This window comes from Castor canadensis, chromosome 2 (genome assembly GCF_047511655.1).
Source record: "Castor canadensis chromosome 2, mCasCan1.hap1v2, whole genome shotgun sequence".
Taxonomy (NCBI): domain Eukaryota; kingdom Metazoa; phylum Chordata; class Mammalia; order Rodentia; family Castoridae; genus Castor; species Castor canadensis.
In genome coordinates this window covers 171195516-171208605 of record NC_133387.1, presented here as the reverse complement: position 1 = coordinate 171208605, position 13090 = coordinate 171195516, and the positions used below count along the sequence as shown (strand labels likewise).

General features: G+C 40.8%; 1 protein-coding gene across 3 annotated transcripts in view; it reads left to right on the top strand.

Moving 5' to 3' along the window:
* The window catches only part of Ddx25 (DEAD-box helicase 25), a 32254-nt gene extending 19581 nt beyond the window's left edge, over nt 1–12673 (top strand). For all 3 annotated transcript variants that reach the window (XM_074066416.1, XM_074066418.1, XM_074066417.1), the window contains 4 exons: nt 2939–3176; nt 4134–4296; nt 6203–6391; nt 7502–12673. In XM_074066416.1, the coding sequence (XP_073922517.1) occupies nt 2939–3176; nt 4134–4296; nt 6203–6391; nt 7502–7563 (652 nt within the window). In that variant the 3' untranslated portion in view covers nt 7564–12673. The remainder of the gene's footprint in view (nt 1–2938; nt 3177–4133; nt 4297–6202; nt 6392–7501) is intronic.
* The last annotated feature ends 417 nt before the right edge of the window (nt 12674–13090 follow it).

The following is a 13090-nucleotide window of genomic DNA, read 5'->3' as shown; positions in this document are numbered from 1 at the left end:
AGTCTGAAATTGCTGCAGAGAAGTCCTGAAGTATGGGGATTCACTTGTTTTGTATTCATAGTTTTAGGCAGCCTTCCTATTTAAAGTAATTTTGGTCAGAGATGAAGGGGACTGCCTTCTTGCCATCCTCTCACCAATAAGTTGATATGTTTGTGTATAATGGTGAGTGAAATACTCAGAACTCCAGGAAAGATTCAGTAGACATAAAGTGTCTCCTAAGAAAGTCCTTTTTATTTTCTACTCAGAGAATACTAAGGGACTAGATGTGTGACTTAGTGGCAGAGTGCCTGCGTAGTAAGCCTGAAGTCCTGAGTTCAAACCCCAGTACTGTGGGGGGTGGGGAGGAGAAGGAAGAAAGGAAGGGAGGGAGAGGGAGAGAGAATGAATAAAACTATTAAGTAATAGAGCATTTATGTTGAGTTGTTCAGTCTTTCTTTTGCTTAAAAAAGGTTGAAAAATAAGTGATGTCTGGTGAAATATCATGCAAGCCACACATATGATTTAAATTATATAATAATCATATTTAAAAAGAAGTAGGTAAAGCACTGGGGATGTAGCTTAGTGATAGAGCACTTGCTGGCACATACAATGCTCTGGATTATATCACCAGCACAAAGGAAAGAAGGTAGGAAGAAGAAACTAAGAATTTCAACAAGTAATTGATGTGATTTATATAAGTAATTGATATGAAAAATATTGAGCTGTTTTACATTTTTCCATACTAAATCTTCAAAGTCCAGTGTGTTCTGGACACTGTTCCTTTCACTGTGTTATTTGTATAAATTTTCTCTTTGGAATGAAATGGCCAAGCCTTGGGATATCAGTCCTTGCACTGTCTTTCTCCAGATAAAGATTTGGGATACACCAAATCTTCAGATGAAGGATTGTGACACAGCAAATGGCCAAGAAATCACAATATGTAGATGCAGAATTCTCCTGGTGTCTTCTAATATGTACCTCATTTTCACCATTTCTAGTCCTCTGGTCTCTAGAGTGTGCAAGTCCTAGACATGTCCGTGGTTCTAGGGGAAGGCTAACTGCCATTTTATCTGCTCTCTGCTTTGTAGCACTCACAGTCTAGTTTAATTCACTAAGTTAAACCACTCCTTTTTGTTTTTCAAAATCTATTAAGGTATCTTATCCACCAGTTTCTCCTCTTGTATTCTCTATGTTTTGCGGTGACTTGATATTTTTTTATCTCTTTATAATCACATTAGTGGGTTTTGGCAGCTGAGAAGGTAACACACATAGACAGTCTACTGTAGTTGACCAGAAGTCTATCAGTTTGTTATTTCAAAAATCTCCTCATACGGTCCATTCACAGGCTTAAAATAATGTTTGGGAATCTTCCACTCCCCATTAGTCTTAACAGTTTATCCTTCCAAGAATTGTGTCTTCATCTCAAAAGAGGTGATTTCTCTCCAACCTCTCCTGTTTATTTTGTTTTAAAAGTTGGCATTTTCAGTTTCCACATAAGAGTGAGATCATGTAGTAATTGTCTTTCTGTGTTTGGCTTATTTCACTAACATAATCTCCAGTACAAATAACAGGACTTCATTCATTTTATTGCTGACTAGTATTCCTTTGTATATGTGCACCACATTTTCTTTATCCATGCATCAGTTGATGGACACTTAGGTTGTTTCCATTTCTTGGCTGTTGTGAATAGTGCTGCAGTGAACATGGGAGGACAGATGGCTTTTAACAGACTGATTTCATTTCTTTTGGATATATAACCAGTAGTGGGATGGCTGGATTATATGGTAGTTCTATTTTTAATATTTTGAGAAACCTCATACTGTTTTCCATAATGGCTGTACTAAAAAAGTTGATCTCATAAAAACTGAGCATAGACTAGTAGTTACCAGAGGCTGGGGAGAGTAGGGGGGTAGGGAGAGATAAGAAAAGGTTGATCAGTGAATACTAAGTTATAGTTAGAGAGGAGCAAGAAGTTCTGATGTGCTGTTGCACAGAAGGGTGACTATAGGTAACATAATGTACTGTACATTTCAAAAACAAAGGATTTTGAAAGTTTTCACCACAAGTAAATGATAAGTGAGGAGTAGAGATGTATAACCTCATTAAATATTACACAGTGTATACAAGTATTGAAATGTCATGTGGAGTTCCACTAGTATGCATAATTGTTAATATTTTTATGAATCAGTTTAAGAGTAAATTTTAAGTTGACATATAAAACATATACAGAGAAATACCTGACTCCTGAATGTAGCACTGAACGCCTTCTCCCTAGAGGCCATGCTTGTGTGACAGCATCCTAGATCAAGGAACAGAACTTTATTTGCCAGGACCCAGAAGGCCCTGGAGCCCCTTTCCTGCACTGGGCCCCTGTCTCCCCAGTTAACCTCCCTCCTGACTGCTAACTCTATTGACTGACTTCACCCATTTTTGAACTTTATGTACCTGTACTCATTATGGGCTCTGTGTTCATTTTCGTTATTGCACTTCCCCCTTTGCCTCCTCTCATTTATCTATAGCTTCTCCCCGTTCCAAGCAAAGTTCATTGTGTATGTTGTTCTTTCCCTCCCAAGATGTACCCATCAAATGACCAGCCTGTGGTTCCTTCACCACCATTTACCTTTGTGTGAGGTATACACGGGGCATCCACACCCCCCATTTTGGCTCCACAAATCTGCCTCACCTAAGGAGGAAACTGGCATGAGAACCCTTAGCTCCTCCAGAATTTATACCCAGACTTTGCTCTCAGCTCCATGTTCCATTTATGTGTTGTTCCAAGTTCTTGGCAAGGAGGGACAGGGCACTTGGCTCTTTACATGAACGTAGAGCTTGTCATTGCAGGCAGCACTTCACATGCTACAGGTATGCACGGAGCAGATGACAACAGTGGGCTGACAGTGCTTGCAGGAGAGGGACAGTCAGGCAGCTGCATGATGGCCATCTTCCCTTCTTCCCACAGAGCTTTGCCCTCCGACTGCCAGATGCTCCTCTTTTCAGCAACGTTTGAGGACTCTGTGTGGCAGTTTGCTGAGCGAATCATTCCTGACCCTAATGTTATCAAGTTACGCAAAGAGGAGCTGACCCTGAACAACATCCGACAGTATTATGTGTTGTGTGAGAACAGGAAAGACAAATACCAAGCTCTGTGCAACATTTATGGTGGCATCACGATAGGCCAAGCCATCATCTTCTGCCAGGTAAACTTGCTGAATATGTCTTCATCATGCCCAGATTTCCCTACAGGCTGAGGTAAGGGGACTGTGTTCAGCACTTGTTAAATGTTTTCTGGTTTAATCGTCAAAACAGCTCTGCATAGAAGTCCATATTTTAGGGGTAAAACTTAGAAAGGTTGAATAATGAGATACTATCTTTAATATGATGATAAATATAGGTTCTTCTTCTAAAGGTACTGCTTTCTAGCACATCCCTCTAGATTGATGGTTACTGTAATTTTTACAGATGGCTTTATCAGGTTAAGGATGTCGCTTACTATTAACACTGCCCTATGTTTATTTCTGTGTTGTCTGATACTTTTTCAAGCTGATATGTTTTGTTTTCTCCCTGTTGTGTAAACACAGTAAGCTTCATAAGAGCTGGGTCACTGTCTCACTTCATGTCCATATCTGCTGCACTAGACTGGCCCTGCCTGGCACGTGAATAGTGCTAAAAACTTATTTGTAGAAGGAAAGGAAAGTTCACTTCTGCCACAGGCTAGCCATGGAAATTTGGGCAAGTCACCTAACATTTTTAAACTCTGGATTTTTTTTATGTCCATTTAAAAGTTTTTTGATGAGATTACCTAGCTACTTCACTGAAGTATTGCAAAATAACATGCCCACTGCACATGTAAACATTGTAGCCAGGTGCCTGGTGCGTGGACAGCATTCTTGCAGTGTCTGTTGTTTTCATTTTGTTATTATAGCACTCTATGAAGTAGGTGGAGTCTGTTTATTTCCATTTGGTGGGTGAATAGGCCAAAGCTCTGAAGCAAGGCAGCAGGAGAATCCCATGCCACATTCTGGTTTCTCAAGGACTAACCGAGCCTTGAAGCAAATTCCTCTGTAGCTCTGTCCTCTCCCCTGCATCTATGAGCATTGCAGCATAGCCAGTCTGCTTTGACCAGCAGTGCTGTGGTGGATTTTGTTTTTCAACAGACTCGTCGAAATGCCAAGTGGTTAACTGTGGAGATGATGCAGGATGGCCACCAGGTGTCCTTGTTAAGTGGGGAGCTGACAGTGGAACAGCGAGCTTCCATAATTCAGAGGTTTCGGGACGGGAAAGAGAAGGTTCTTATAACAACCAATGTTTGCGCTCGAGGTGTGTGTATTTTAAGTCAGGTGTTGAGGTGTAATTTACACATAATGCAATTCACTCTTTAAGTGTACAGTTTGGTGAGTTTTGATAAACATATATAGCCATGTAACCATCACTGGAATCAAAATACAGAACATTTGCCATTGCTGCAAAATTCCCTCATGCTCCTTTGCAGTCAGTCTCCTCCTCCTGTCACATGGCCCCTGGCAACTGCTGATCACATTTATGTCTCTATATTTTTGTTTCTTCCAGAGTGCTACATAAATTAAATTCTATAGTGTGTAGCCTTTTTGTTTCACTTCTTCCACATAAAATAATGCTTTTGAGTTTCATCAATAATCCTTTCCTTTTTATTGCTAGTAGTATTCCACTGGTACTTCATCCATTGACTAGCTAGATATTTGGGTTGCTTCCAGTTTAGTATTATTTTGAATATAGCTATAATAGAAATTCAGGTCTTTGTGTAGACATGTTTTCCCTTCTCTTGAGTAGATACCTACGAGTGGGATTTCTGGGTCATATGACAAGTGTATATGCAGCTTTGTAAGAAACTAAACACCTTTTCCGCCATGACTAGACCATTTTGCATTCCCATCAGCAGTATAGGAGAGTGGCAGTTCCTCTGCTTCCTTGCTAGTGACTAATATTGTTACTCCTTCTGATTTTAATTGTTCCAGTAGATATGCAATAGTATCCCCCTGAATTTGCATTTTCCTAATAACTAATAAGATTGAGCATCTTTGAGCTGTTTCTAGTTTTAAAACTATTGACTACTAGAAAAAAAAAAATCTTTGTTTTTTCAAAAGATAGGTCCTCCCACTTTCTTCATCCCTCCCATATCCTTATTTGAACCCCATACTCAAGCCACGTTTCCTAGTTCATTCTGAGTTCAGCAAATAGAACTAAGAGCCTGCTGTGTTAGGAACAGATGCTGGGCTGCCCATCCAATGGAACTTTCTGCACTGGGTGGAAATGTTCAATTCTGTGCTGTCCATTTAGTAGTCATCAGCCACATATGGCTCTCAAGCACTTGAAACATCATTGGTGTGACTGAGGAAATGAATTATTAATTAATTTAAAGCCACATGGTGCTAATAGTTACCCTATTGAATAGCACAACTCCACCCTAGAGGAAAGAAGGCATAGATCTCCAGGATGAAGACTCAGGGTTGTGACCCAGACAGCTTGTTAATGTGGGGGACAGAAGGCCCAGAGAACACAGAAGTCTTCCTAGGCAATGCTAGATTTGAAAAGTTTTAAAGGAAAGGTAGCAGTTCACTTGGATGGAAACTTACAGTATGTTTAGGAAAGGCCAGACCTTGTGGTTAGTGTGTGGCATTTGTGAGTCAGGAGAGGAAGAGGTAAGACTTCAGATGGTTTGAGGTCTTGATTGTGCACTGGACCTTGCTGTAGTGACTGTTTCAGAAGAGATTAGTAGAGTAACAGAAGAGATAGAAGAGAAACCAGTCTGAAAGTTATTGTAGCAGTTGAGGCGAGGCATGAAAAGACCTCACAAAGTAGCCATGGAATAGAGCACAGCTGTCATCCCATGATGAGTGAAAGGAAACTGACTAAGGGTCCTGCTTGGGACAGCACAGCAGGAACAGAGGAAAGGGTGGTTCTGTGGGCTAGGTGAGTGTACCTCTCCCTCCTGCCTCTCCATCCCCCAGCATTCGCACACACATTGTACATGTAGAATTAGCCTCTGCTCGCACTGTTATACAGCATCATAGATACGACAGCACACAAGCAAACTGCCTGACCAGAGTACCTATTTCAATGACATAAAGCCAGGTTTGATTTCCAGATTGTCTCCATCAGTGAACATTCCCTTGGCAAATGTGGTTCTTGAATGGCTATGTCCTGATGAAAAATATTCTAAAACTCTACAGTGTTTTCCCTCTCCTAGGGATTGATGTGAAGCAGGTCACAATTGTTGTGAATTTTGATCTCCCTGTAAACCAAGCAGAAGAGCCAGACTACGAGACCTACCTCCACCGCATAGGGCGGACAGGACGTTTTGGGAAAAAAGGCCTCGCCTTCAACATGATTGAAGTGGACAAGCTTCCCCTGCTTATGAAAATCCAGGACCACTTTAGTGAGTAGCACCATTTTCACAGCAGGAGCTGCAGACCTGCTCATGCGGACAGGGGTGATGTATACCAGGGAGTTCAAGTCTAGAGGCTTGGGATGGTGTGGAGCAGAAGCCAGGTGTGGAAGGCTTCCAATTCACAGGACCACATTTCTGACCTGGATACTTGATTAAGTAATTCTTATACAGTAGTTAAAGAAAATTTTAAAAATCAAGTAGAATTCTTGTAAGCTTATTCTGTAATCCAGAGCACATCCTATAAAGATGTACCCTAGGCAAAGTAAAAAAATTCCTTTAGGAATATATCTTCTCCTACTTTACTCTTTTATTTACATTTTTCTTTCCTCTTGCCCCACCATCTCAGAACGGTCCTGAATTCTGAGGTTTTTCAGTCCTTCTTCCAGCCTCCTTTCTAAACAAGGTGGGCTCATAATAACCTGCTGGGACCCTGGACAGACACAGTGCACTGATGAAATCCTGAAGGGTCACATCGCTTGGATGTTCACTCCTCATATTGCCCCATATCACAGAGAGCATGGATATGGCTAGGGAGCAGGACAAGAGGAACATTAAGTACCACCTTCTAGAATGGTAGTACTTAACCCTTGTTGGAAGAAATGGGCATCCTCCCTGAGAAAGCCCTATAGGCACATATATAACATTTGGAGTATAATTTTAAAAGGTTTTCAGGCTGAATGTTGTACATCCACTGATTTTCAAAGAATTGGTTATGTTCACTTGTGTTAGGCTACCTGGGGAAGACCGGGGAAGAAGGAGCCACGAAGGTCACTGTTACTGTGGCAAGTTCTTCAGGACATGGTCTTGGGAAGTGACCACAGTAGAGGAGCCTTAGTTCTTCCCAAGCTCTTCTCACTGTCACTGTAGTATTATTTAGCCTCAAGGTACATGGATATATGTGTTCTGTGTTCTGCCACATTTGCTGCTGTTTTGGTTGGTATTGGTTGGTTAAGTTCTAATCTTAGGCTTTCTATACAAGGTTCCACAGGAACATATATTTTTAAAGGTGTCACTGTCTTCAGAAATTCAGAGGGGGCTGGAATGAACTTCATTTAGGTCCTAGGGTAAGACTGGTTCCTTTCTCTTTTGTTCTTTTAGATAGCAGTATTAAGCAACTGGACCCTGAAGACATGGATGAAATTGAAAAGATTGAATACTGAAGAACTTTATTGTTTGTGAGATATCCTAGTTTATGTGAGAATGTTCCAGCAGGTTTTGAAGGTAATTTTTTATGTTGAGGCTGTTTCGGTGTGAAATTGTCACAGATGGCAAAATAAATGTCATGGTACCCTTCATTCTAAGACCTGAGGTCTTTTTGAAACCAAATTGACATGAGGCACGTGATACTTTTAAATAATACACCAAGATTCTTTCTTTCTTTCTTTTTCTTTTTTTAAATTTATTTTGAAACAGAGTTTCACTACGTAGCCCAGACTGGCCTCAAACTCCAAACTTATTATGTATGTCAGGCTAGCCTCAAACTCACAGTCCTTCTGCCTCAGTCTTCAAAATGCTGGGACACAGGCATGAGCTACCACTCCTAGCTAAGATTCTTTCTTATTGTAATCTTTTTACAGGTAAACATCTGAGTATATGCTACTGGGATGTTTTTGAGTTTAGTTTATGTAAACTGTGCCAATCATGCCTCTTGTTAGCCAGTGCCACAAGGTGGCAGTAGAACTTCGCTGGTTTTGGAATTTGAACTGGTAGGACAAACTGAAAAGCCACATATTTTCAGGCCTGAAAGGCACCTTTTCTAGCCATTAATGTCCCCCCTCTCCCCCCGCCCCCCACATACCATCTCATCCCCTCCCCTGCAGCTCTCTGAACCCACAATATGTGGGAATGCCTTCTGAGCTGAGAGTAGAAAGAAAAACCTTTAAAAAGTGCAGTGTTTGAAACGGAGAGCATTTTGCCTTTTTAATATTTCAAGTGACATCCAAAGTTTCAGGATATTTTTCCTATATTGCTTTTTACTGTCTTCAAATTAACCAGGAAAAGGAAGATGAATACAAAACAACACATACCTCAGAATTCAGTCTAAATGGTAGAGACTCAGAATAAGCTGGCATCAGAACAGACTGTGCTAAAGGAGAGACATTCAGGTCACTAGTGTCACACAGAGGAGGGACCTGTAATGTCCTCTGTTTTTTGTTTTGTTTGTCTATTTGTTTTATGGAACTGGAGTTGGGGCTTCTCACTTGCAAAACAGAGCAGATGTACTATCACTTGAGCAAGTCCCCCTAACACCCTTTGGACCAGCTTCAGAAGAGAGGATATACAGGTTGTCCTACAGGAGGGCAGGACATATTCAATAATGCCTTCCCAGTGTGCACCTAGCAATTTCCTAACCTGAGTCTATTGAGGCAAGGTTCTAGACCAAGCTTATCACTAGAATTAACTAGAGAGCCAAGCAAAAACCACAGATTTCCTCTCTCAGGCAGACAAAGCTAGAGTGTCTGAGGGTAGAATCCAGAAATTCTTATAGGAATACTGAACACATAGAGCAATACACCACCATCTAGGGAGGAGACATTGGGGCCGAGAAGTTCTGAGAGACAGAACTTATCAAAGTAGAGCTCCTACTTAGGAATGTCCACTGCAGTGTTCTCCTTACACTGTATCTGCCTTCCTCCCTGGACTGGAACCTGATTTTCTTGTCCATTCAATACCCAACGTGACACAGTGCTCAGGACATGATAGGCACTCAATGAATATTTATACTCTTTAAGTAAGTATTTTTCCTTTTTTGCCATTTCCTCATTCACTAACATTTTTCCTTGATGTTTTGCAAGTTTTGAACCCCAGTTATATGAGCCAGGATGAGTAAGCATGGGAAGCCTATCACAATACTGCTGTTTCACTTACTATTTAAGAATTGAATTAGACTTTCTATCCTACTCACTCAGCCTTGGTGTGCCCTAAACAAAACATTACCACCTCCCTTTCCAGTTCAGATCTCTGGTAAGACTATCATTACCCTCATGAGTGCCTACAGTAATCTCCATTTGGCAACTGTTCCCAGAGTGTCTACAAACACTAGGCATTCTTCTGCTTTCCCCTTTGTCCCCTCTTCATCTCCCTTTGTCTTGCCACCTAGGAGGCAGCAAAACCATCCTGCTTTCTGCATGGGTCACAGCTGTATTAACACTAACTGCCCAGTTTGGTGAGTCAACAGTCCAAAGGCTATTTTGCAGGGTATAGCAACTTGCTCAGAACTGTAAGCAATTTTCACATCTCCACACGTGGCCTGGCCAAGGTCATCTCTCTCGGTGCCTGCCCAAGGAAGAAGTAATGGAGAGGCAAGAAATAGCTCGATGAGTTCAGTGCATCTGTGAGCTGGCTTAATCAGCTGTGTATTACTTGGCACCAAAGACTAAACCAGATCCATTAGGTTTATCTTGGCCAGCTTAATTCTGCTAGCAAATTGAACTTCATGAGTATGTGGAGCAAGGCTGTGATTTGCAGTGGGATTGTAAGTGACCACCTAGCCTGAAGCCTGCTGCTGTGGTGCTAGGCACTGGATATAAGGCAGCTACTACTAATAGGAAAGGCAAATAAGTTGGTCATAGTCTGGTACAATGTCTCACAGCTCCTTCTCAAGAGGCATTATTGTGTTTGGAGAAAATGTTCATCCTCCGCAGTGAAGGTCAGTCACCATGAAAGTCACTGGCAGTCTCTGCACATATGGTCAACAGTGGAAAATCTTAGAGGATTGCTGGGGTAGGGGCAGGACAGTGAGCAGTACCTTTCCAGACACCAGGGAGTGAGGCTGGTTGTGCCAAGCCTTGGCTTGGCTCTTGGCTGTTGGTCCTCTTAATTCAAGTAGGGGCCTAAATCAGAAAAAGGGTTAACATAGAGACATCTAGATGTGGGATGGGACCTGCACTTCTTTGCACTCTGAGCTGAGGCCTTCCTCTGCCTCATCTGCTGCTGTGTTGACATCCATGCATGCTGATCCTCTCAGGAGGGCCTTCCAGAACCAGCATTGGGCAGTTACTAGTCTTACCAAGGAGCAACAGATTCTCTTTAGTCCTAATCCTCTCTGGGGAATAATCAGGTAAATGGAAGACCTTTATTCCATTTTATCTAACAACCTGAAATAGCAGTCTTGCTCTGAGCTTCAGAGAATACCAACTTGCTGCTATAGAAAGAATCCAGAAGGTACTCACTTAACATTTGTCTACCTTCCACGTCCATGGCTGAGAGAAGAATTAGACTTCCCCCTGACTCTCCTTCTCTTCTGTTCTGCCTCTTACATCCTAGGCTGGTGTTCTCATCTGGATTCTGCCTTCCATGTGCCACAGACTAAGTCATGCTCTGGCCTTGCATCCACTCCTCTCCCTGCTCTTCACTGTGTTGCCTGGTATTGGCTCAGAGAAACACAGCTTTAGACACTTCTCTCTTCTTCTGGTTTCTCTTACTGCTTTGCAAACTATCAGTTTAAAATGTGGGTGGGACTGAAATACCATTATACATTTTTAATGTGGAGTCTCCATACTCCTTTGAACTTACACTCTCACTCTTCTAGAAAAATACAGGAAATACACCTGAAGTGAGCTGATTCTTGGCTAGAGAAGTAACTGTGTCTTGGCCAATCCACAGAGGGTCCCCTGTAACTGCCCATCCCTCCACCAGTTTATCAGCCTTTCAGTTCTGCCAAGGTTAGAAACAAGGCAAAGCTCTTGTACAGTAAGAAAGATTCTTTTTTTTTCTTGCCATACTGAGGTTTGAAATCAGGGCCAGAGCCATGCTCCCAGCCCAAGAAAGATGATCTCTGGAGAGAGGTTCTTTCCATCTTGTATTCAGGAGAACTGACAGAATTTTTTTTTAAACTGAGAATCTGAAGTTTTTAGAGAGAAGTGTGGTAACTATCTGTAGTACTTTTCTTGGGGAATTCATCTTTGCCCATAATTCTTTCCTAATCAGTGGAATAACGGACTTTCTGTATTCCAGCTTTGAAAGTATATTTCTCCATCATGAGTGGGGATGGTACGCTGTTTGGAGCTTAGTACTTTTCTTCTGCTAGAAAGAATGATACAGTCCCAGTCCCTTGGTTTGTGATTCGTGACTTGAAATCCCAGTTGGAAGGGAGTGATTGACTAGTAAGCCCTCCTTCATGTGAAGTTCAGAGGCATGGTTATGTATGTCAGCTTTGGGCATGATTTAAGAAGATACAGACTGAGCAGGCCACTTTGTGAGAGAGTAAGCTACCCATCCACAGGAGTATGTAATCAAACAGAAGGTGAACAGTTAACTTGTAATGTGTTCTATACTTCTGGTTCTTGAATTATCAAGTTTGACTCTGAGGCACTGCCCACTCAAAGATGCCCTGTGTCCTTGTCCATACACATAACAGTGCCACACACAGAAGAACGTGAGCCATAGAGGCTTTGCACAGAAGAGGATTATTCTTCACAAACAAAATGAAAATCGGGTGATTAGCTTCTAATTGCCCCCTGTCTTAACTTTCACATTCACTGGCTTCTTCCCCATGTGACCATCTCTTTATACCACGCTCCATCAGCTTATGCAGAATGTGGATTATCTTTAATATTCATACTATAAGAGCAATAAAACAGTCAACAAAAGTAGTAGCACATGTTATCAAAAAATCTCATTACTAAACCATTACAATTATTGTCTTGATATAGTTCTTTTCATCTTAATATGGAGATAGTTCAACATAGTGCATGTCTGTTATTATATCCTTTTATTTGAAATATCCAGGTTTTTCATATGGTTACATAGTCTTAGGGATAATAATAATAATGATAGAGCATATTATCCTATCTGGTGAATATGCATATAACTATCTTTGTTCAACATTTATGTGGTGTCTAGTTTTCCAGCATTATAATTATAAGTATGCTGCAGTGAATATCTTCTTGACCAATATTTTGAATTATTTCTTAGGATTAGAGATGTTAAATTGGAGTAGCAGGTCAAAAAATAAGAGCATTTCAATGGTTTTAATAGATAGTAACAAACTGCATCAAGAGACTGTGGCTATACCAATGGATGTTCTTCACCTTACCAGCAATGGATATTTTCATTTTAAAATTGCGTGGTAACTTGTTTTGGTTTACATTTCTTCATGCAAACAAAATTGAGTATTTCTTTGTGTGTGGTTCATTGTTTGAAAAATATCTGTTGTATCCTTTGCCCATTTATCTTATGAGCTCTTAAATGTTATCAAGTTGTGTGACATATATGTGTGAATTGTTTTTTCTAAATACAATAAAGATATTAACCTTTTTATTGAAAATATATTTTCCCAGTATGTCTGCTTTTTAAAATTTATGTTAGATAATAAACCACATTAACAGAAGCAAAGACAAAAACCACTTGATCATCTCAATAGATGCAGAAAAAGCCTTTGATAAGATCCAACATCATTTCATGATAAAAGCTCTAAGAAAACTAGGAATAGAAGGAAAGTTCCTCAACATTATAAAAGCTATATATGACAAACCTACAGCCAGCATTATACTTAATGGAGAAAAATTAAAACCATTCCCTCTAAAATCAGGAACCAGACAAGGATGCCCACTATCTCCACTCCTATTCAACATAGTACTGGAATTCCTAGCCAGAGCAATTAGGCAAGAAGAAGGAATAAAAGGAATACAAATAGGTAAAGAAACTGTCAAAATATCCCTATTTGCAGATGACATGATCCTATAC